The 24,629-nt window shown below is 39.7% G+C and overlaps 1 protein-coding gene across 3 annotated transcripts in view; it reads left to right on the top strand.

The window, feature by feature from the left end:
* The window catches only part of LOC133490224 (astrotactin-2-like), a 286,520-nt gene that overhangs the window by 128,838 nt on the left and 133,053 nt on the right, over nucleotides 1-24,629 (top strand). For all 3 annotated transcript variants that reach the window (XR_009792133.1, XM_061800017.1, XM_061800018.1), the window contains exons 5-9: nucleotides 4,826-4,933; nucleotides 6,984-7,130; nucleotides 13,009-13,176; nucleotides 22,997-23,081; nucleotides 23,847-23,921. Coding sequence is in view for 2 of the 3 variants with exons in the window: in XM_061800017.1 (XP_061656001.1) it covers nucleotides 4,826-4,933; nucleotides 6,984-7,130; nucleotides 13,009-13,176; nucleotides 22,997-23,081; nucleotides 23,847-23,921 (583 nt within the window). In the remaining variant the exon portion in view is untranslated. The remainder of the gene's footprint in view (nucleotides 1-4,825; nucleotides 4,934-6,983; nucleotides 7,131-13,008; nucleotides 13,177-22,996; nucleotides 23,082-23,846; nucleotides 23,922-24,629) is intronic.

The raw sequence follows: 24,629 nt of genomic DNA on the forward strand, positions 1-24,629 counted from the left end.
ATAAAAAAGTCAATGGATGAATGAATGCTTGCTGTTTGAAAAGGAAGCACACTGAGTAAAGATCTAGATTTTTATGTAAACTCTATAATGCTAGTCACTTCTAAGGTAGTGTTTTATAGTATGTGGGACATTAGTGGTTGTGTGACAATTAATGCTAAAAAAGAAAAAAATATGTTTTCTTACCCCTTATTCATAATCGCCATAAAAGTGTTTGAAGAGTGTTTATTTTACAGTATTCATATTAGACTTATACTTTTATTGCAATTAATGGTGCTCAAAGGTCAAGGGCCATTGTATGCTTGAGCCGAATATGCCTTTTTGTATATAGAAATAGAAAATTGGAGTACTGACATGTCGTGTTTACCACCATGCCACTGCAGTAGATGCTTTTTAAGGGACTTGCTTTGAGGGTATCACCACAGAGGGAGTCAGAAAGATGATAAAAACTGAAGGAAATGAACTGCAAGAGCCCTGCTAAAAGGGAAGATGGGAAAATACTGTACAAAACAATGTTTGTTCATTGTGATCTTCAATGTATGCGAGTAGTGTGTTATATTTATCAAACTGCTGCGGTAGCCTGGAAGCACAATTGGCCTGTCATCTACAGTAGATCTCTCTCTCACACACACACACACACACACGCACACACATGCCTACACACACACACGCTCACAAAACCCTCCAGATATTATCAACCTAACCCCCTTAAATGGCCATTATCCCCTCTAATGGAAAGGAAGTATTTGAAGAAGTCTGGCTATTCTCCATCCCAGGAAATCACAATGGTTGGTATAGTAAGAATAAAAGGCTTTATCAGATGTAAATATTAACAGAAGGTAGGTTGGTGTGGCAACCACTCAATGTCCAACAATGGATGTTGATTTTCTTAGTTATGAACTATAACCCTATTTATTGCCATACTAAAATTGTATTATTATTATTATTATCCATCCATCCATTTTCTGAGCTGCTTCTCCTCAACAGGGTCGCGGGCATGCTGGAGCCTATCCCAGCTATCATTGGGCAAGAGGCGAGGTACACCCTGAACTGGTTGCCAGCCAATCGCATATTATTATTATTATTATTATTATTATTGGTGACTTATTTGAAGTTGGAAAAAATATATATTTACATAAATTCTGGCATAGCCATAAAAAAAAGATTTATTATTCCATTATACAATTTGGTGAAACTCCATAATACAGTATGGTGAAGTAAATACTGTATATCCATCCAGCCATCCATTTTCCATACCGCTTATCCTCTTCAGGCTCACAGGAGGATGCCTGTCCCAGCTGACTTTGGGTGAATGGTGTACTGGACCCCGGACTAGTCGCCGGTCAGTCGTCGGGAACATATAGAGACAGACAACAATTGGCACTCACATTTACAGTGTTACTGAGTGGGAACTGAAGCCACGCTTGCCTGCACCGAAGTCAGGCGACGGAAGTAAACATAAAATATAAAAATAAAATTATCACTATAACAATAACAATACTGTTAGAAATAAATATAATAATTATATGCATTATCAGAATCAGAAACATCTTTATTTGCCAAGTATGTCAAAAACACACAAGAAATTTTCCAGTAGTTGGAGCAACTCTAGTACGACAACAGACAGTCAATTGACAGAGAATACTTTTGAGAAATAAAGATGTTGAAAAAACAGTCACTGAGCAATAAAAGGATGCTATCTGGTAATGCCGGTACAAATTATTAGTATTATTATTTTATTTTTATTTTTTTGACAATTGTGCAAAAGGATGCAGAGTCCTCTAGCAATGAGGGCAGTTTGAATGACTAATAGAGCAATAGTCCGGTGCAATGACCATTGTGCAAAGGGCGCCAAGACTTCAAGAAATGTATGCAGTTTAAAGTGAATGCGATAATCTGGGACAATGTCGATTGTGCAAATGTGGCAGATAGTACTCTGTCAATTGTGCAAACGGTGCAGATGCTACTCAGGCACATGAATGGCCAGTATTGTTCAACAACAGATATGCAAATAGTGTAGCGTGGCGAGACTACTACAGTGAGTGCACGAGTAATGTATAATTGGCCCGACAGAGAACCCAAGACAAAATTTGGCAGCATGTTACAATGGAATTGTAAGTTAACTGTTTAAGAATGAAGAATCATCTTTTATTGTCATGAACATGCATGCATGCACACGAAATTTGTTCTCTGCATTTAACCCATCACAGTGAACACATACACATGTTAGTGGAACACACTGGAGCAGGGGGCAGCTGAAGCGCCCGGGGAGCATTTCGGGGTATCAGTGTCTTGCTCAAGGACACCACAGCCGTGAGTCCGGGGGATGTTGGCGGATGGTCCAGTCGGGGTTTTGAACCTAGGTCCCCCACGGTGGCAGGCGATGATCTTAACCATTGGGCCACGGCTAAGAAGTTAATGGCAAGAGGGAAGAATCTGTTGGAATGTCTGCTAGTTTTAGTTTGCCTTGTTCGGTAAGGGAAGGAGGTGCAAGAGCTGATGACCAGGATGTGGAGGGTTATTTATTTATTATTTATACCATTTTTGCTGGTTCAAGTTGAATGTGCCCAGTATCTGAAATCAGGAGTTGCTCATCTTATGCAGGATTTTATTATATATATATCATCTTTTGCAGCTATGGTAATCCTAGCCCGTGGCACTCATTGATTTCTTTTGTAAGAGATGTTGAAGTCTGAGAGGAGGTATTCACTTGTTCTTCTGTGGTACTCATAAAATATCCTAAATCATAATTATATACACCAACAAATAGATTGTTTAATTAAAAAAAAAAATGCGCCTTTCTTTGACGGATCGTGTTACTGGGGGGATAAATCTTATTGAGCGAAAAAACAAACAAACAAAAAAACACTTAAATACCTAAAGGGTGAATGATAAATGTAATGTGATATTTGACTGTTTTATGATAACAAACAGAAAGCGCAGAGGGAGTTGTAACTGTGTTGATAATAAACCTGAAATTGATTTTGATGTTCAGTGAGCTGCTAATACACTGGGGAAATTGCTTCCCCTTGCTAATTCATGATGGCTCTTTCTCGCTGTTTTATTTTCTCCCACATGTAGTTTCAGAATTACTTTTATTTGTGACCCGAGAAAGGTTAGTTTATTGAGTGTACTCACAATGCATAGAGTCTATTTAACATTTGAACTGGCATGCCCTGATACGTACAGTGCACAGAAGGCAGGCTCTTACCTCGTGCTGGAGGGTTTACCATTTTTTTAAACGATGATTAACAATTATTCGGTGCACCTGTAGGCTCTGAGTTAAAGCTATTCAGATTTAACTCCAGTATACTCATTTGAAAAATATAATCAAGCTAAAGCAGAAGCCTAATGACAGCGAGTCTGAAGGTACAAATATTAAGAAAAGTGAATCATGTTGACACGCTAACTTTGCCTGCCTGGGGAACCTCGCTCCATTCACTTTTAAGCATCCATCCATTTCTTAACCGGTTATCCTCACTAGGGTTGCGGGCTGCTGGAGCCTATACCAGCTATCTTCGTGCGGGAGGCGGGGTACACCCGAACCGGTCGCCAATCAATTGCAGGGCACAAAACAAACTACCAGTCGCACTCACATTCACACCTATGGGCAATTTGGAGTCTTCAATCAACCTACCACGCATGTTTTTGGGATGTGGGAGGAAACCAGAGTGCCTGGAGAAAACCCACCCAGGCACAGGGAGAACATGCAAACTCCACACAGGCTGGGCTGAGATTTGAACCCCGGTCCCCAGAATTGTGAGGCAGATGTGCTAACCAGTCGCCCACCATGCTGGCCACTTTTAAGCAGTTTATTGGATATTGATGTTTTTTGTTCTTTTCTGGTCAAAAGTTCTTATACTACAGTATATACTTTTTTTTTATTTCAATGGCAATCCATTCAGTCTCCCAATTTAATGGGACTGCATAAATTGCTACCCATTTCTCCAAAAATATAATCCATGACGCTGCCATTGCTTCAAGACATAGCAGCATCATAATTATAATTATATTGATACAATTACACATTGAGAAGAATGGTGGTCAAGTAGTTAGCAAATGTGCGCCACAGTCGAGAGGTTTTGGGTTTGACTCTCGGGCTCGCACATTCTGTCTGCTGCATTTTCACCAGATTCAATATGCAAAATGGCGTCACCCGTCGGTGATAATTGATCACTCTGATTGTTTTTTAGCTAGAAAATCCACACAAAAGCAAACAAACGACAAAGAAAAAGGCATTGTATGGTAAAACAAGCTTAGCTAAACGATCATTACTTAGATTTCTTTCTGCTTGTAATATGAGTGTGTCGGGTAAGGTTAGCAGGCTATATGTGCATTTCATTTCATTAAACCATGTCGGTGGATTGTATGGAAAACAATAATTTCTCGCCCATGCTCACTTTAATGTAAAGGGAAAATGTGGAAGTTGTGTGTGTAGACATCCCACTGGTTGGCCAGTTGAGTCTTTCTGTAAGCGTTTGACACTGCGCTTTTTTGTAAGACTTGACACTGCCAAAATAGGCAGTTACATCAGTGAAATAAATATACTATGAGAGAACACGGATGTTGAGGAACACAAAGTATACAAGCTATAATGTGGGGTTCAGGTACTGCCCGGACACTGGTGCACAGTTGGCCTGCCTGCTGCGCAGGATTTACCTCCTTCATGAAAATAGGGCCCTCTATCTTTGTCTGAGGTGATGGGTATTCAGTATAAATTAATTACTTCATAAACTATAGCATCACTCTATCCTTACTAACCATCAAGTGATTGATTCTCTTTGAATTTCCTCCTACCTACCCCCCATCCCCATCTTATCTTTTCAAGCAACCGCAGGCATGTTTGGTCCTCAAGGAGAATCAGGGTCAGAGCCTGAGGACGACAACCAGATGAAGTTTTACACTGAGCAGCACAGAGGACGACGACGCAGCAAAGGTGAGAAGCAAGACGCCTCGCGGTCACCATAAAATGGAAAAGATGCGCAAGGGAAAGGAATTTAAAGATAAACACACGTCAAGCTCTTAAGCCTGAACACACATTTGCTGTCGTTGCGGCCGTGTACAAACACTGAAGTGTGTAGGGTTTGCGGCCATAAAGCAAATGTTTGCTAGCGTGAGTGCACATCCTTTTGTCTACTCAGTAGGCTTTTATAGTAATTGAGAGACCCCATTCGCAAGCCCAGTGACACCACCCATACCCCCAAGGGGATTAGCTGGCCCAGCACTTTTCCTTCAGACTGAACACTTTCTGCCCCTTCCCAGATTTGTGACTGTGATAGACACGTGATTTAATAAAGGTAATTCATTGTCCTCACTCTGGCTCCCTTGTTTTTGACCTTCAGGTGGACGTATTGCACAATTTTCAAACTTCTGCCATGCTTTAGAAACAGCAAAGATGTATTTGTATAACTTAAAAGCCAGACATCCCATTAAGCCTCTTTTTTATCATGCCCACAAACACCAAGAGGTGGAGGTTAGGTGTCTAATTCCATTCCCTGTGCACCCACTTTTGGAAATGGGAGCCATGACAGAGCCAAAGGGCAACTAAAATAACCAATTTGTAAGGTTGTCATTGGAAATAAGACCATAAATCACATCTAAAAACAATTGTTTTCGTTTTTCCGGCGAGTTATTAACTTACATATGCATCATGGCAGAAGACAGATTGGAAGTTGATCTGCATCAAGTTTCGATCTTATGTGGTATCGGAATGTGTCATTGCAACCCGAAATTCATCAAAATGCTCCAATCGATGACATCACCACACAAATCTGAATTGGGGATATCCACCGAGCCCTGCCGCGAATAGCTAAAAGCCATGAGTAATTAAACCCATCCATCCCTTTTCAACACCGCTTATCCTGGTTAGGGTCGCGGGACGCTGGAGCCTATCCCAGCTGACTTCGGGCGAAAGGCGGACTCCACCCTGATCTGGTCGCCAGTCAGTCGCAGGGCACATATAGACACGGACAAGCATTCGCACTGACATTCACACCGTCACTGAGTGGGAACTGAACCCACGCTGCCTGCACCAAAGTCAGTGATCCCAAAACACTTCAATATCATTTTAAACTCATTTTGTAGCATTACCCATAAATATAAATGTATTACAGATCACATGTTGTAGAGACTTTACATAAGTTCCACTATCTACCCAGGCTAAACTTAGCTCCTCCCCGACATACAACGCTTGTTTCTCAGTCAAGATGTGTCACTTCAACATAGTTCTATGTAGAGGTGTAACAATTAATCGGTTAATTGACAACTTCTCAATAATGAAATCAATCGACAACTACAGTATTTTAATTAGCAATTAATTGTTTTGAGCAATGGTTTTCAAACGTGTTACTCCAAGTACCACCCAAAAAATACTTAGCTTTCCAAGTACCACCATCATGACCTACATTATAATACAGTAGCGTAGTAGGGGTAAGTGTTTATAATAAGAGAGGCAGATGTTTTATTCCTAAAAAATAAAATTAATATTATTGTAAGGACTGCCAGACACTGCAACATTATGCAGTTTGAATATTAACATTACACTCAGTGTTTCTCAAACTTATCCTAAGAATATAAAACATGTTTTTTTTTTTTTTTTTTAAACATTTAAACAGGCTGTATGCAAGCCTACAAGTAAAAATTCTCACTGTATCCAAAACCTCAATGGCTCCTTTCTAAAACAAAAACAAACACAGACAAACATAGAGGGAGAACAATTACAATTAGAAAGAGATGAAATGCATTCAGGAGAAGAGCTGTAAAGCGGTATACGCGTAACCTACTTTGGCATTCGGCAAAACAGGTCAAAAGACTTACTCCCGGCTCCCCACTGCTGTCAGTTTTCTTTATCGGTTTGTATTTTTGTTACCTGTATTTCGGTGTGGACGTAGATGTGGTGTGGTTCTATTCGTCTGTTGAAGACTCGTAATGATACAAAATGAGCACAACTAAAGTAATCAACCTTGTTTCTCTTTGTTTACCTCCAGGCCACCCACACAGTCCTCTAAACAAGGTCACCCTGACGCTGATTACCATCAGCACCTGTGTCGTCGCCATTGTATACGCCACGCAGGATTCCTGCCCACTCACTGTCAAGGTCACGCTCCATGTGCCCGAGCACTTTGTCGCAGATGGTAAGTACAACACATTCATTAGACTCGGTGGACAAGAAAGCTATGAATAAATACACCAAATGGATACACACTCTACGAAGGTGATTCCCAACCAAAGTGTCGCGGCACATTAGTGTGTTTTAATAGATCATCAGTAGTGCCTCGGCAAATTAAAGTTTCCCTTAATTGGTATGAACGTAATTCACACAAATAATGCCCCCCCCCCATTATTCCGTTAAATTGAGGTTCCACTGTCTAGATTTATCCATCCATCCATTTTCTGAGCCGCTTATCCTCACAAGGGTCGCGGGAGTGCTGGAGCCCATCCCAGCTATCATTGGGCAGGAGGCGGGGCACACCCCAAACGGGTTGCCAGCCAATCGCAGGGCACACGTAAACAAACAACCATTCACACTCACATTCACACCTAGGGGCAATTTAGAGACTTCAATTAACCTACCATGCATGTTTTTGCGATGTGGGAGGAAACCGGAGTGCGCGGAGAAAACCCACGCAGGCACGGGGAGAACATGCAAACTCCACACAGGCGGGGCCAAGGATTGAACCCCAGTCCTCAGAACTGTGAGGCTGACGCTGTAACCAGTCGTCCACCGTGCCGCCGTATAGATTTATATTTACTGTAAATTTTGTTTGGTGGTGTACCGTGAAATTTGTAGTAATATAAATATACGGCCTTTGCTCAATAAAGGTTTGGCAATCACTGCTCTAGGATTTACAGTAATTGTGTGAATACCTATGTTACACATACAAGTACTCTTACATTCTGTCACTGTTGTACTTCAAGCCGCAGAATGGGTTTGTTATGAAGTACTTCCCTTCTATTAACCACCTTTCTGTATAAAAATAGAATGTCACCATTCTCCTCTATGCTTTCAAGTGTCAGTTGTTCTAAATAATTTCAGTGTCATCCCAGCACGACACATGCCGCAAAAGCTGCAAAATAGAAAAAAAAGTAATAATAATAATAACAAAACAAAGACTCAAAGCTCCTTTTTGGAAATAGGATTTATTTTTATCACCAGAAACAGAGTGACATTTTCAACCCAATTTGTTTTTTTCCCCCTTTTATCATTCTCTGACACACTGTGTCCTGCTATTGATTAAACCTCTAACAGATTGCCTTTACTTGACAAAACAATTCATGTTAATAGTGTATTTTGCAGGCAAATCCTACTATTTATAAAATACGTATTAAGATGGTTACAAGCACCAATATGCAGTCTGAATATATCAGAGGGCATTAGACTTAAAAAAAAAAAAATGTTAATCATTACATATTTTTAATTAATAAAATGATAAATAAATAGCAACAACAATAAAAAAATAATACATTTAATTTAAAGTGATTTTCAGTGTACTTAGAGATGATTTACTCATACAATAAATACAATGTAAAAAAAAAAGTCCATAAAAAAACAAGACTGTAATGGATATAAAATCAATCAAAACTGGAGACAAAAGCACATTTTAAAGAACCAGCCTTTCTCTGAATGCTTCTAATTCCAAGATAGATAGATAGATAGATAGAAGCAAGATAGTTAACCCCAAGTTTAAAAAACCTGAAAGTGATTTGAACATGATTTTTCAATTTTTATTTTTGCTGTTTTCCTGCAAAACTTTAGTATGCTGCCAAAGCCGAGCAAAGAATCCGTTTGAAAGGTTTACGGATCTCAACGGGCAAGTGAATGGATTGGTAGACAAGCTAACAGACCCAACAAAACAAACAAACACAACAAATCCAGACAGAGGTTCCGGTGGTAAGAGTGTGTGCGTGAGTGTGTGCGTGTGTGTGTGTGTGCGTGCGTGCGTGTGCGTGTGTGTGTGAGTGTTTGTGCACAGTGGGGGTTGGGGAGAATAGACCACAGCTCCACAGCTACCGAAGATGTAAGCCACCCTCTTGAAATTCTTTAAAACGGGAAAATAATGAGTGATGGATGGTAGCTCGGAGACAATTGATAAGGATGTGTATCGGTATAAACAGCAAACCAGGAGTGACTAATGGACCGCAACGGTGTAGCAAGCAGGAGAACGGCAACAACAACAACAAAATAACAAAAAAAAAGGCACAGTGTGAAAGAGTAATGATGTAAAAGCAAAAAAGGCAGAGGAAGAAGATAAATAAGTATTTTTCCTTAACACCCTTATGAAATTAAATATATATCACATCATTTACTCTGCCAAGATCTTGGTATTTTTGTGATGGGTTGGTAGTCTTGCGGAGGTTCCACAAATGGATGATGTCATTCAAAAAGCAACAAAAATATGACCCTACCATTTATAATGGAGAAAGAAAATAGATTTTCATCTTTCGATTATAATTTCATTTGACTGAAATGGAAGGTTTAATCCAGACCGATTTGCACATTAACCAGTCATACACACTTTACATGTGGCCCTGTTTTAATATTCTGCAGGGAACTTATTAAAAACCTATGTTAAAGAGTCCCCACTTTTCATTCTGACTGTGAGACAGTATGGGATTTGGTGCTGCTGCTTTGGTTAGCAACTGAACAATAACATCTATGAACTGAGATAATAATACTTACCATCTTTTTTTCTCTGATGAGGAAAAGAGCCACTTATACATTTGTTCTAGAAAAAAAAAACTAAACTACATCTGGTCTTTTCGACAGCTAATGAGAGACAGTGGCTGTTGTGTTCAATTGCCTCACAGAAAATGGCTTTTTCGGGCTTAGCTTTAGTCTGTCTTGACTTACTTATTCTACCTGGCATGTTAAATGGTCAGTGGCTGCTACTTCAAGTGTAAATGTTATGCGTTATGCAGTACTCAATAAATTTACCGCAAATTTCAATCCTGTTAAAAGCTATTTGAGCACACAGAATTACTACCTGTTTAGATAAATAACTATACTTACTATATAATATGGATTTTACCCATGTTATCCATTGGCTACTGCAAAGGTTGATATATTGTGTGTCCAGGAGACCGGGTGGAAAGGCAGTAAGGCTAGAAGTTTAGGGGCAGGGTTTAAATTATTTTACCATGGTGTAGATGGGAAGAGAAATGTAGTCGAGGTTGTTTTAAAAGAAGAGTTGGCTAAGAATGTCTCGGAGGTGAAAAGAGTATCAGATCTAGTGATGAGGCTGAAACTTGAAATTGAGGGTGTTATGTACAATTTGATTATTGGGTATGCCCCACAGTAGGATGTGACGAATAAAGAGGAATAAAGTTGATGAGGCACACAATGAAGTTATGGGAAAGAGTAGTGGAGGCTAGACTCAGGACAGAAGTGAGTATTTGCGAGCAACAGTATGGTTTCATGCCTCGAAAGTGTACCACAAATGCATCATTTGCCTTGAGAATGTTGATGGAAAAGTACAGAGAAGGTCAGAAGGAGCTACATTGTGTCTTTGTAGATCTAGAGAAAGCCTATGACAGAGTACCCAGAGAGGAACTGTGGTACTGCATGCGGAAGTCTGGAGTGGCAGAGAAGTATGTTAGAATAATACAGGACATGTACGAGGGCAGCAGAACAGCGGTGAGGTGTGCTGTAGGTGTGACAGACGAATATAAGGTGTAGGTGGGACTGTATAAGGGATCAGCCCTGAGCCCCTTCCTGTTTGTAGTGGTGATGGATAGGCTGACAGATGAGGTTAGACTGGAATCCCCGTGGACCATGATGTTTTCAGATGACATTGTGATCTGCAGTGAAAGCAGGGAGCAGGTGGAGGAACAGTTCGAAAGATGGAGGCATGCACTGGAAAGGAGAGGAATGAAGATTAGCCGAAGTAAAACAGAATATATGTGCATGAATGAGAGGGGTGGTGGGGGAACAGTGAGGCTACAGGGAGAAGGGATAGCAAGGGTGGAGGACTTTAAATACTTGGGGTCAACCGTCCAGAGCAGTGTCAGGTGTGTTATGTGACAGAAGACTCTCTGCCAGGATGAAGGGCAAAGTTTATAAAACAGCGGTGAAGCCAGCCATGATGTACGGATGAAAGACAGTGGCACTGAAGAGACAGCAGGAAGCAGAGCTGGAGGTGGTGGAAATGAAGATGTTGAGGTTCGCTCTCGGAGTGACCAGGTTGGATAAAATTAGAAATGAGCTCATCAGAGGGACAGCCAAGGTTCGATGTTTTGGAGACGAAGTTAGAGAGAGCAGAATTTGATGGTTTGGACACGTCCAGAGGAGAAATAGTGAGTATATTGGTAGAAGGATGATAAGGATGGAGCTGCCAGACAAGAGAGCTAGAGGAAGACCAAAGAAAAGGTTGATGGATGTCGTGAGGGAAGACATGAGGGCAGTTGGTTTTCGAGAGGAGGATGCAGGAGATAGGCTTACATGGTAAAGGATGATGCGCTGTGGCGACCCCGAAAGGGACAAGCCAAAAGGAAAAGAAGAAGATCCATTGGCTACTGCACAGTTACCCAGCAATACTCGTTTGTGTCTTCCAAGCGGGAGCCTGCCAAAGGTAAAGCAACTGTTTCAATTTTGTACTTTGGTTTCACAAGATTACACAAAAATGTCATAACCTATTTTTCGCTTACATTTTTTGGAGGCGTGGCACAAAATCATATAAACATTTGATGCAAAACCCATTCATCTATTTTTGATGTGGCACATAAATCTCAGTTAATCAGAAAGTAGCTTGCTACCAAGCGAAACAATTACGTATATGTATTTTTAATTTTTGTTACGCAAATATATACAGTGTATTTTTTTCTTTTTTGCCTTTGACGTCATCATTGTACAGTCTTCTCTTACATAATTTTCGCTGAACCAGCAAGTGACCTGCTTCCGGAAGGACGGAGAAGCCAACACAAAGATTTTGCTTTACTCTATCTTAAAATGTACCTTTGAGGAATTATATGTCTATTGTTGCCTTTTTAGTCACCATGAAACCAATCCCTGCCCCATTATCAAAACTAGTTGGGTCTCGTTGTCTTCCATCATTTTTAATGAACCAGGAAGTGACCTGCTCACAAACGGACAGAAAAACAAACCAAAATACAATATCTTGAGTCTTTTAAAAGTTTTTAGTATTTGATCTTGTCTTTTCTGTCATTTGAGTTCTGGTGCAAGCCGCACTCCACTTGTTAACAGTCCAATCTCAAGTGCCAATATAGTTATATAAGATCACATTTCACAGGTGTTTACATGGCAGAATATTCCCTTTATAGTGCTGTTTACATTTTACAGAGTAGAGAGCAAATGTTCACCCACGTCCAAATGTAGTGTGAGCGTGGAGGAATAATTGCTACAAGCAAAGGTGAAGGCAACACGGCAGCCCTGTTAATGTCGTGTTGAAATGTGTTTGTCAGATGAAAACACAAGCCGGGAACTTTTCTTGCTCTTTTTTACATTTAGATTCAAGTGACTGTTTTAGTGCCTCCATCTGTATTCATCCTTCCATGACTTGAAAGAGAATGTTAATGCAATTGCTACCTTTTGTGTCCTACTGTGGTGCTGGAATAGGTTTTAAATTGACCTTTACACAGCGACATGCACTCCCTCTGAATGCCTCTGCCAGGCTGCCTACCTTCACCACCGCCGACCGGCAGCAATATGTTGCTGTAAAAGAATCTTTATGTTCAGCACGATCCCCCTCAGCGCCCTCCTTGAAAGTAAAAGTCGTTGGCATCAATTAAGGATAATCTTGTTCAGTGATCAGAGTTTAATGATCGGCCCGGGAGCAATAAGAAAAAGAGGTAACTCAGTGCCAATGAGCATAGTCTCTCTATTGCAATTATCAAGAAGGTCCCATAAATACACGCATCATAGGGCTCTCATTTAAATACGGTCTGTACATAGGGGCGTTTCAATGCACCGTGAAAATAAAGGAATAAGTTGAGTTAAGCAACTCTTAGAGATTGCAATCAAGGAAATGTATAACTTTTTAGTACTCTCTTATACAGGAAGTAGTTTCGTCGTGGGTATGGGCAGCGTCCTGGATGTGTCCAACTGGCTCAACCCGGCCAAGCTCATCCTGTACTATCAGACCAATTCGTCGGCACAGTGGGTCCGAGACTACTGTGGACAGCGGACCAATGACCCCTGTGAGCAGATTTGTGACCCAGACACAGGTTAGTGCATGCAAACATGCGTAAACTGATTTGTGCATGAATGTAATATCATGGTTTGCATCTAGTCATTCCAAACATACAATAGATTCATTGGACATGGAATGTGTACTGCTCAGTGTTATTGTAAATCAGGTGCTGTGGCTAATAGGGGACAGCCGTTTATTTTGTACTCATTTTAGAAATTGATGTCAAGTGAAACTGGAGTTTGAAACAGAATAAATGAGACTATTAAAGAGAAATGTTGTAAAACATAGGGAACCAAGGCAGAATGGGAGAAACAAACAAGTTGTGTGACTCCTGTAACATACTGTAAACATCGACACACACAACGTTGTGGAACGGTCACATTCCGAGTCTGTAACACTGTGACACTAAACACCGTGAAAGATTTCGTCCCCACATAATGTAAGCTCATCTTTGATTCTGCTCATGGAACCTGTTTACAACATGCTGAAATACTCCACAGTTTAGACTACTTCATCAGAAAGACTGATATCTTGCGCCGTTAGGTGCCGCTGTTTTAGTTACCAGCAGAGTTTGCAACAAAGTTTAAATGGGCTCCTGGGTTAAATCACTATGAATGTTCCACTTCAGTCCAAAATTTGTACGCCAGTTAAGGCAAATTTTTTTTCCTCAACAAGCTTTAGGGTTAACCACTCCACAAATAATGCACTGTAATTAATAAGGAATTGATTATTCAGTTACCCCCGAACACTTAAGTTTGTACCAAACTATTTGTCGATTTTTTTCAGATTAGTATGTCCACCAAATTTGAAGATTTTTTTTAGAACTTAGAATTTTATGGCAGAACTTAGAATTTTATGGCAGCAACACGTTCCAAAAAAGCTGGGACAGGGTGATGTTTACCACTGGGCTACATCACCTTTTCTTTTAACAACATTCAATAAACGTTTGGGAACTGAGGACACTAATTGTTGAAGCTTTTTAGGTGGAATTCTTTCCCATTCTTGCTTGATGTATAGCTCAGCTGTTCAACAGTCCGGGGTCTCCGTTGTCGTATTTTACGCTTCATAATGCGTTACACATTTTCAATGGGAGACAGGTTTGGACTGCAGGCAGGCCGCTCAAGTACCCGCACTCTTTTACTACGAAGCCACGCTGTTGTAACACGTGCAGAATGTGGTTTGGCATTGTCTTGCTGAAATAAGCAGGGTCGTCCATGAAAAAGACGTTGCTTGGATGGCAGCATATGTTCCTCCAAAACCTGTATGTACCTTTCAGCATTAATGGTGCCTTCACAGATGTGTAAGTTACCCATGCCATTGGCACTAACACAGCTCCATACCATAACAGATGCTGGCTTTTGAACTTTCCCAGTCTTTGTAGCCCCTGTCCCGGTGTTTTTGGAACATTTTGCGGCATCAAATTCAAAATGAGAGAAAATTTGGAAACAAAATAAAAAAAAAAAAAAACAATTACGTCAATCAGTTTGAACATGAAATATCTAGCCTTTGTAATGTATTCCATTGAATATAGGTTGAAAAGGATTTGCAAATCATTGTTTTACACAACATCCCAACTTCAATTCAATTGGGGTTTGTATTTCAAGGAATAAAATGCAAGTAAATACATGGTCAGAGTAATTCAGAAATCTAAACGTGCAAGAAACAAAAACAAGTCAATATCTATAACGTATGTGTATATGTATATGTGTGCAAAATAAAAATCAAAACCTGCAAAATTTAATCTAGATTTTATCTTAACTGCATCCTAGACCTCAGAGTCGGGGGGAAAAAAATGCTTAATTTTTGTTATCGATTTTGAAGGCAGCCCGTTTAGACAGAAAAATCTGACATTAATTGATAATTTACTTCCCAAGATCCCTCATTGTTTTCATATGAGGGACTATTTCAGGTAAAAGAGTCCTCTGAGGACAATACATAATTTTTGAAAAACATACGATTCAACGATCCAATATTGAATAGTTCGAGTAAGTGTGGGTTAAATATTTTGACTATATGCTTTCCTGAGCCATATATGTTCCACAGGCTCCCCACACTTCGTTTTGGATATGATTTAAAAAAAAAAGTCCCATGGTTTGGTGAATGAAAAAGTTTTGGTGACAGAGTAAGAAGATCCATGATTTTGCTTATGAAAAATAACGGCCATGGTTTAGGGTATGAAGTAAAGGTCTATTATTTTGGCCCATCCATGGTCTTTGTCTGGCTCTCGCTGTCTTTATGAGGTCAAATTAAATGTTTTATTTTAAAAGTGGTGCTTTTATTTTGAAGTTTATGAGTGTAGGAGAAGAACGACTCATGTCTTCAGTGTTGCCGACCATTTAGCGACTTTTCCAACCATTTAGTGATTATTTTTCAAAAGAGCGACGAGCCACAATGCCAGAAGTGGCAATATGATGGCAATATTCCTGCACGGTGGAGGGAAGAGGGCCAGGGAGATTCACCTTCCGAATCATTTGGGAGGCCCAACTGAGAATGGCGTTTATAAGTTAAGGGCTCCTAATGTCAGCAATGTCAGCTTTAAAATTAAAGAAAAAAAAAAGATGCATGCATGCATGTCTTTTGTGAATGTTGATTAAATAGTGTTATAATGGTAATGAAATTTGAAATGACTGCTTATATTTTGCTTACCATTTTTATTTCACAACTATAAACAACATAAGCAAGTAGCAGCTTATTAAAAAAATACACTTTCATGCTTAAAATAATGCATTGAATTAATATGGAACAAAATTGAGGTTACCATGTTGGCATGGCCCTCGGCAACCATTCCAGTTTCTCACATGGCCCCTTGGGAAAATTAATTGCCCCCCATGGTTTAGGCTCTGAAAAAGGATACATAATTGAGGGTAGGAAAAAAAGCTCCATGGATTAGTGTATTATATAAAAAACTGTATATGGTTTTGGGTGTGAAAAAAAGCTCCAATGTTCCAGCAATGAAAAAAAAAGTCCATGGTATGAAAAAATGTCATCATTTTGAGTTTGTAAAAAAGCAAAAACACGTAGTTTTATGTATCCTAAAAAAAGGGTCCATGGTTTAGAATACAAAAAAGGTCCATGGTTTAGGGTATGAAAATAACATGCATGGGTTAGGGAATGATCCATACCAGGTTAGTGGTATGAAAACAAGGTCCATGGTTTAGGCCAGGGGTCGGCAACCTTAAATTCTCAAAGAGCCATTTGGACCGTGTCCCACAGAAAAGAAAAAAAACAAAAAACTTTTGACCTCTAAAGTGAGGACAACACATCATGTTAGTTGTTGTTGTTGTTGTTTTACTTGTATGTATAAGAAACTATAGTGAGTTGCATTTATGAAATCAATGAACTGCTAGAGAGAACACAAAATTTTATTTCTGCTTGAAACAAAAAAATGTTGATCCGTCAAAAAAAGATGTTGAAGCTTACATGCAAATACAAATTTCAATGTCTATTAGAGTCCTTTTCGTATTCATGGAATTAAAGCCAAACTTAAATTATCCACCTGCAGCGAACCAAAAATGAAGACCAAAAATGCCGTCTGGTTCTATGTTCCTTTATCATTTTATCACGTGTGGAGCGTGCAGTCAGCTGTCAACTTGAATTAACAAAAAAGACTATTTCACTTGACATTGTACAATATACATTTGTAAAATACTACCTATTTAAAATATTTGTTTTACCTGGTTAATGTGGGCACGGTGGACGACTGGTTAGAGCGTCAGCCTCACAGTTCTGAGGACCTGGGTTCAATCCCCGGCCCCGCCTGTGTGGAGTTTGCATGTTCTCCCCGTGCCTGTGTGGGTTTTCTCCGGGCACTCCGGTTTCCTCCCACATCCCAAAAATAATGCATTAATTGGAGACTCTAAATTGCCCGTAGGCATGACTGTGAGTGCGAATGGTTGTTGGTTTCTATGTGCCCTGCGATTGGCTGGCAACCAGTTCAGGGTGTACCCCGCCTCCTGCCCGATGACAGCTTGGATAGGCTCCAGCATGCCTGCGACCCTAGTGAGGAGAAGTGGCTCAGAAAATGGATGGATGGATGGTTAATGTGAATTTTACTCCTGAACCTCAGCCCACAGCATCTGCACATCAGGGCTATAAAACGACACCTTCCTTTTCACACACGATTGTAAGCTGTCATATGTGAGGCGTGAGCAATGTTTGCTTTTGTATTTGTTTATGTAGCATGGAGCATTAAACGTTCAGTTTTCTTCAGAACCTCTTCATTTCTTGGATTTACCCATGGTTTCCCTAGCAGGGGTCAAATATAGCTAAATAGATCCTGGCACATTTTGTCACGCATCGGCGCCTGTGATGCATATTTTGAGCACAAACAAAAAAACCTATAATGTTACAAGATCACCAGAATCTTCAAATTACGAAATGCATTTGAAAAGCGAATGAACTAAAATAAAAACAAATTGGAAAGTAAATGTGTATTGTTGTGATGGACTATGATGAACTATTGAACAATCCTTCCCATTTGTGTTTGTTTATGTTACCCGTAGTCCATTGAATGTGTGGCTAATTTAAATGTCGGGTTACAATTATGTTGCACTTAGTTTTGATGAAACCTTGACTGTGCATTGTGTGCGATAGTCACCTCCCTGTTAGTTCTGCAGTATGCTCGACGAAGTAAACCCTAAGCGTTACTGGGTGTCTTATCAGCTGTGTATGATGCTAGCATGTTCCTCCTTTTAATTGCTCAAACAAGCCTTCCTTGTTCTACAAGACAAATGTATCTCAACTTTCCTTGTGCAATAAGGCAGCATCACAGTATGTCGTAATTTCAAAGTCACAGAGAGACGCAGCAGAAGGGTGACAGAGACACATGCAGCTCTGGAGCCAGGGGTTGCTGACCCCTGGTTTAGGGCATGAAGGTCCGGGGTTTTGGGTATGAAAAAACTGCATGGTTTCGGGTATAAATAAAAGGTCCATGGCTAAGGGTATTAAGAAAAGGTTCATGCAGGGGGATGGTTTTGGGTTGAGGAAAAAAAAAAAAGTCTATGGTGACTCAAATAAAAAAACTCCATGGTTCCAGGTATGAAAAAGGTCCATGGTTCCTGATCACACACTTTTGCAAGTCAAACATCACTGAGCATATTTGCGCTGATATTAAAAGGACTCTAAGCAAAGCTCTGAGTGCAGAGTGCCGTCGCTTGAGTGGCGTAACTCCCACTGGTGTTCTGTGCCCACTACATCAAGCCTAAGCTTATTAGAATGGATTACATCTGTAATGTATGTGAATTAATGTCACCGTGGTCAAGGGCACATTGAAGGCTGATGCATAATGGATTAGAGCAACACATACTCACATCCATCCTTAGGAATCAAGATGCCAACGATGGAGTTTGTGGATTGTGATGCGTTAAGGATCACCTATACCCCCCATTCTCTTCTTATGTATTTATACATACTGAGGGCAGTAATCGCTCTAATTCAATTTAGGAGTCATTTACTCTATGTGAGCTTGCTACATTCGGAGATTCTCCATGTATTAATGCTTCTTGTCTTGCCCGGTCTCCTTGTCTCTCCCAATTTACTTCCCCTTTCATCTGCCCTTTTTCGGTGGCGAGATTATTTGATGAGTGATTGCCCTCAAAGCACGTTTCATCTCCTCAGGGGAACTACCTAATATGTCCGCTAGCGAAAATTAAAGGTGCTCTTGACAAGAGCATTCTATTTCCATCTCTGTCCTCCGCCAGCACTGCAATGTAACATCCCACACAATCACAACAAAACAATGATAAACACACACTCAGCCGCTTCTCGAGACAACACGGGTGAGGGCAACTCTTGATCAGAGCTGAACAGATAAATGTAAATGTTAAATAGCGGATAAACTAACGATGTGTGGTGAGACTGCAGTCCACAGAGTCTGAGGTTTGACTTTATTTCAGAAATGATACTAGTTTAAAGGGTACTGTGAAGATCATCTTGAAAATGAATGACTCATTTCCATTGAAAATATCTCTGAATATTATCAACTCCTGTTTCTGGCAAGCAAAAACCGAGCCATTCTGGGAGTTGAAAGTAAGTCACCTAGCTCTTGATAAGATAAACGTGGACACACACAACAATGTGGAGTGATCACATCAGTCTCTACTGAAACACTGTTTGACGCTGTCTCTACATAATGTAAAATCATCTTAATACTGAGCATGGGATTCATTAATAAGTAGGTTTTGAAACTTCAATTAATCTGAGAGACTGTTTACATGCATCAGTGCCGCTGTTTTGGTTTGCAAAAGAGTACAAAGTCCTTCAGCATCTAACTCTCAATGTCCGCGTGTGAACGACGTCTATGAACTGAGGTAACAACAGTTCCTACATGTCTATTAACACTGTCAGGGAATTCATTTAAAGTGTGTCTCCACACATTAGTCCTTACTGTTTACATTCGGGTCAGCAACAAAGTTGCCTCAACAGTTAAGTCTCAAGTCAAGGCAAGGCAGCTTTATTTCCTAAATATAGTGCATTTCATATACAAGGTAACTCAATGTGCTTTACATGATTACAATATTTGAAAACAAAGAGCAAGACTTTTAAAAACAAAGTACAGCAGGGTCCGACATTAAGCCTATCGGGCCAACACAACCCAAGCTGTGGTGGCCCCGTTTATTCATGATATAATGTGTTAAGTTTTAGTGATTATTTCGTATTTAGCGTCTTAATACTGTAATACGTAAGCCCCTTTAAGAAAAAAAAATTGACGAAATTACAGTTACTACCAGTTTATTTCCATGCAGATGAGTTTGTGATGAGTGAGTCGGGGTACATCGATTTTGCTCCTACTTCAAGCGACATTCCAGTGCACATCTCCAGCTTCTCTGTATTCTGGAGGGTAGCATCAATCCTTTTGTTTTACACATGCTTAATTGACAATCACTGTTTATACTATCATATACTGTTACCCTACTTACTCTCAATCACTCTCCCTTTACTATTTGTAACTTTGCTTTGTTTGTTGCTTTGTTATACACTGTCATTATGTAATAGTAATTGATGTCGAAAAATCAGCGTGCCTATACATGTAGTCATCACTTGTAACATACAGTATAATTATGCAATCACACCAGAGCAGGCGCTACCAATTAGATGCAGAACTCTGTGTGCTTCACGCCGATGATGTCACCTTAATAATGTGATGACTCCAGTTATCATTTTACTATGATGAGGTGTCCCCATTATTAGCCAATTTATTCCGTCGTACAGTTAAATGCTCAACTAAGGAGGAATATATTGCGGCATCGATCATCATAAGTATCCTCGTAAAAAGACCTGTGAACCTCCTTGCTTCCTTTGTTTTCCTAATTAGAAATAATGTCTCCAAATTCACTTGCTTGGAACTAAACTGGATTGACGGTTAGCATCAGCACTTGCTCCTGTGCTCAAATTGTGAGCCTTGAAATGCAAACATTAACCATTATCGTTAGAGTCATTAGCATCAGACAAGATCTAGGGTTTGTATTGCAGTTAGGCTCAACATTATTCATAACCTGGCCTTTTTATTTGGATTTCAAGGGTCCATTTTCTGGAAAAGTGACGCTTGTACAAGAGTTGGCTCATTTGTGAGCTGCCATTTCCAGAAAAGTCTCTGTGAGTGAGGTGTTATGTATTTTGCTAAGTGACAGCGGTGTGTCAGCTGGATTTTCCACATACACATATTCCCTATACTAATCGACAAGTGTAAATGGGTAGATCGGTGATGAAGTACAATCAAGGATTTCACTTTTTTTATGGCAGCCCACTTTTCCTTATCTTCACAATCTAAATCACTTGCCATGTCGCAACCCACAAGCTCTGCAACCCACAAGCTCCGCCCCCATCTGTCATGGTAACGGAAGCCCTACTCAACGTCGGTACACACTGTAGTAGAGAAGGGCGGGAAGCAGTGGCTTGAGGCATGAGACAGAATTGCCCCCTCAAAACAGGCTGAATAAATTGCTGTAATTCTTTATTTTGACAAAAGCATGTCACAGAGACTTGGAACTAAAAATATGTCTTCTTTGAGTTTATGTTTGTATTTATTTTATTTTTACTTTAACATTTTTTTATGTGTGTATGTTTTTATCAGGACATGACGTGAGTGGAACAAAAATCAGTAAAATGTTGTTTTAAGCAATATGATTAAAATAATATTTGATACTGTTTTTTTTTCTGAAACATATTTTGTCACATTCTGTTGTCATTTCAACAGGCACTAACGATTTATGAGAGAGGTCAAAGTATTTAGCCACTAAAAATACAATGCGGCTTTTAAAAAAGTAAAATTTTCAGTTAGTGACTACCTTGTCCAACCATAAATCATATTAGTAAGACTGATGCTTTGCAACCAGCAGCTATTATTCATCAAATGGAATGCTGTCTTGGGTGTAGCTATTATCCTGCCTTCTTCAAACTTTATTGCGGCTTATGTTGCTTTTCAGCAAGGCACCATTTACCAGACAAAGGGCAATTGGAATATTTGTTGCTGCTCTTTAACTGCATCCTATATGGCTGCCGTGTCTCCCCTTGAGCGAGCGGAGAGCCTATAAACTCAGCCAGTAAATTATTAAACAGCAGGTGATAAAATGTGAATGGCGTTGCGTGCGTGGCCATTACGCATTTTTCCACCGTTGTGCCTCCAAAAGCGGGCGAAGCGACCTTTTTGGCAATCACCATTTATTTCAAGAACAGTCAAGGGTTCCGTGAAATCTGACCTAAGACTCCACAAATCCCAAATCCCATCCTCCTGAACGGCATCATGAATTCTATGTAACATTTGGCAAGGCAGAGCGAAATAAAACACACACACACACACATATATATATATATATATACATATTTATTTATTATGTATCTATCAATTTATCAATGATCGATCGATTGATAGGCTTTCTCTAGATCTACAAAGACCCAATGGAGCTCCTTCTGACCTTCTCTGAACTTTTCCATCAACACCCTCAAGGCAAATAATGTATCTGTGGTACTCTTTCTAGGCATGAAACCATACTGTTGCTTGTAAATACTCCCTTCTGTCCAGAGTCTAGCCTCCACTAATTTTTCCCATAACTTCATTGTGTGGCTCATCAACTTTATTCCTCGATAGTTTCCACACCTCTGGACATCACCTTTGTTCTTAAAAATGGGCACCAGTACACTTTTCTTCCATTGCTCAGGGATCTTCCCACCTTCTAAAATTCTATTGAACAACCTGGTCAAAAACTCCACAGCCACCTCTCTTAGTTGCTTCCATACCACCAAATGCATTTCCATGTGTTCTCCTCTTTTGTGCCTTTCTAACTTTACCCTTACTAACTACAGCTTCCTGGTCCACCAAAACTGGCTCTTCTACTCTTCTGTCACTCTCATTTTCCTCATTCATCAACTTCTCAAGTATTCTTTCAATCTATCCAGCACAAGAATGGCACCAGTCAACACATTTCCATGTATTGCTTTATATTAAATCAATAAAGAACACAGTTGATATCGTAGTTTCTCACGTGGCTCCTTTGCAAAATTCATTGCGAACCCCTGCCCTAAACAATGGACCTTTAGTCATACCCTAAAAAACATGGAGCTTTTTTCATACCTGGATATATATTTTTACTCCAAGTAATCAATAATGGATTGATACAAGCTAAGCCAATACAAAGATTAATTTAATTATTCTGTTTTTTTAAGAATAGTATTTAATGTCATCCTTATTTGATAAGTGTTTCTTCTGAATATGGTGAATTACATCAACTGGGTTCTTATAAATGTTTCTGTTGTGGAACACTGAAGCTGGAAAATTAAGTTCCACTGTTCTAAATGGTAATTTATTCAGCTGCTGACAACAAACAAATATCCGCTGCCTCTTTTTCTCTCCGTCTCAGGAGAATGCAGCTGTCATGATGGCTATTCCCCGGATCTTGTCCATAAACACCTCTGTGTTCGCAGTGACTGGGGTCAGAATGAAGGGTAAGCACTCCCTGCACCTTGTTATTATTGCACCTTAGAGTTTGTTTTCTCCCCAAAAAAGGATGGATGGATCAAATATATTATTTAATCATTATTGTCATTATTATTATTTCTAATTTTGTAGACTTTGAGTCAATCTTGAAGAAACATTTTTTTACAGAGATTGACTGTTTTGAAAATTCTTGAATTTTCATGTTAATGTTTTCATGGAAGGAAACCACTGTGCCCAACCACTGTGCCATGAGAGATAGTTAGCTGTGCTGTAGAAAATTATCCAAATGTTCATAAGTTACATAAACACATCTGGAAAAGTTCTTTGAAAAGATCTTGAAATTTATTAAAAAGTGCTTGATTATTTTTGGAAAGGCCACCTGTTTGTATTATTTGCTTGTTGGACGTGAAAAATATAAGTTACATAATCACATACTGTACCTGGAAAAAAAAAAATGTCATTAAATGCATTTGAATCTGACCTTGAAATGTATGCATGAACCCAGCAGATGGATAAAAATAAGTCAAATGAGCCATACAGCCAACTGCGACAATGTTTTATGTTTCACGTTGCCATTCTGCCTGTTACCTGCTGGATCCCATCCAGCCGTGGATCGCGTTCCCATTCACCGTTTTGTTGGACAGACGGTAGTCTTCGCCATGTGCAAACACAGCTTTTGATGTGTCTATTTTATTTGGTACCATAAATTGTGTTCCATCTGCTAAACTGCTAAGAGTGCTGATATTGACATTACTCCTTCTCCTTCCACAAAGGCCTTGGCCGTACGCTAACCTGGAGAAAGGCTACGACCTGGTTACGGGCGAACAAGCCCCAGAAAAGATCTTCAGGTGAGTTCTGGAACGTCTCACAAGTGCATGACCTCCATTGACCATCTTGCAAGTATGTTGTTTTTTTGGCATGTGTTTGTGAGGGTGATGAAGCATAAATATGCCTGCAGAGGAACATAAAAACAGCTGGCTGGACACAATAATGCAACTCTTGCTAGGGTGAAGTCCTTCATCCACAATGGCCCCTCTGGTGTGGAGAAACAGCCTGAGGGCTGGTCCTGGATTGGTCCGTTGAAATGCTTTTTCTGCCATTTTTGCTGGACTTCACATTCGTGATGGGATCATTGTGTGTGAGATATTTCAAGGCATATCAGTAGGAGTGTTCTGAACAAACAATGAGCAATTTGTAGTAACATTTTGCTTAGCAGTGGTTAGTGTTTAATGATATATTGCATACAAACTAATGATATAATGCATACAACTATATACACATGCAATTTAGGGGTTAGGATTAGGTAGGTTTAACAGTTGATTAACAGTAGAGTTCTGTTCCTATGGTGATGACGTAACCCTTGTTTTTTTTTTTCAGTAAGCCGGAATGGTCCATTGTCTATCACTAAGACATTCTATTGTAAAGTCATAGTTACAGGAAATACAGTATTTATATGAACAACACTTCTAGGCCATAAATATACAGTAATTCAATGATATGAAAAACAGTAAGTAGCTGTCTTGTGCCGCATGACAAAATATTTGTATGCAGATGCT

The sequence above is a fragment of the Phyllopteryx taeniolatus genome, chromosome 15 (assembly GCF_024500385.1).
Source record: "Phyllopteryx taeniolatus isolate TA_2022b chromosome 15, UOR_Ptae_1.2, whole genome shotgun sequence".
In the NCBI taxonomy this organism is placed as follows: domain Eukaryota; kingdom Metazoa; phylum Chordata; class Actinopteri; order Syngnathiformes; family Syngnathidae; genus Phyllopteryx; species Phyllopteryx taeniolatus.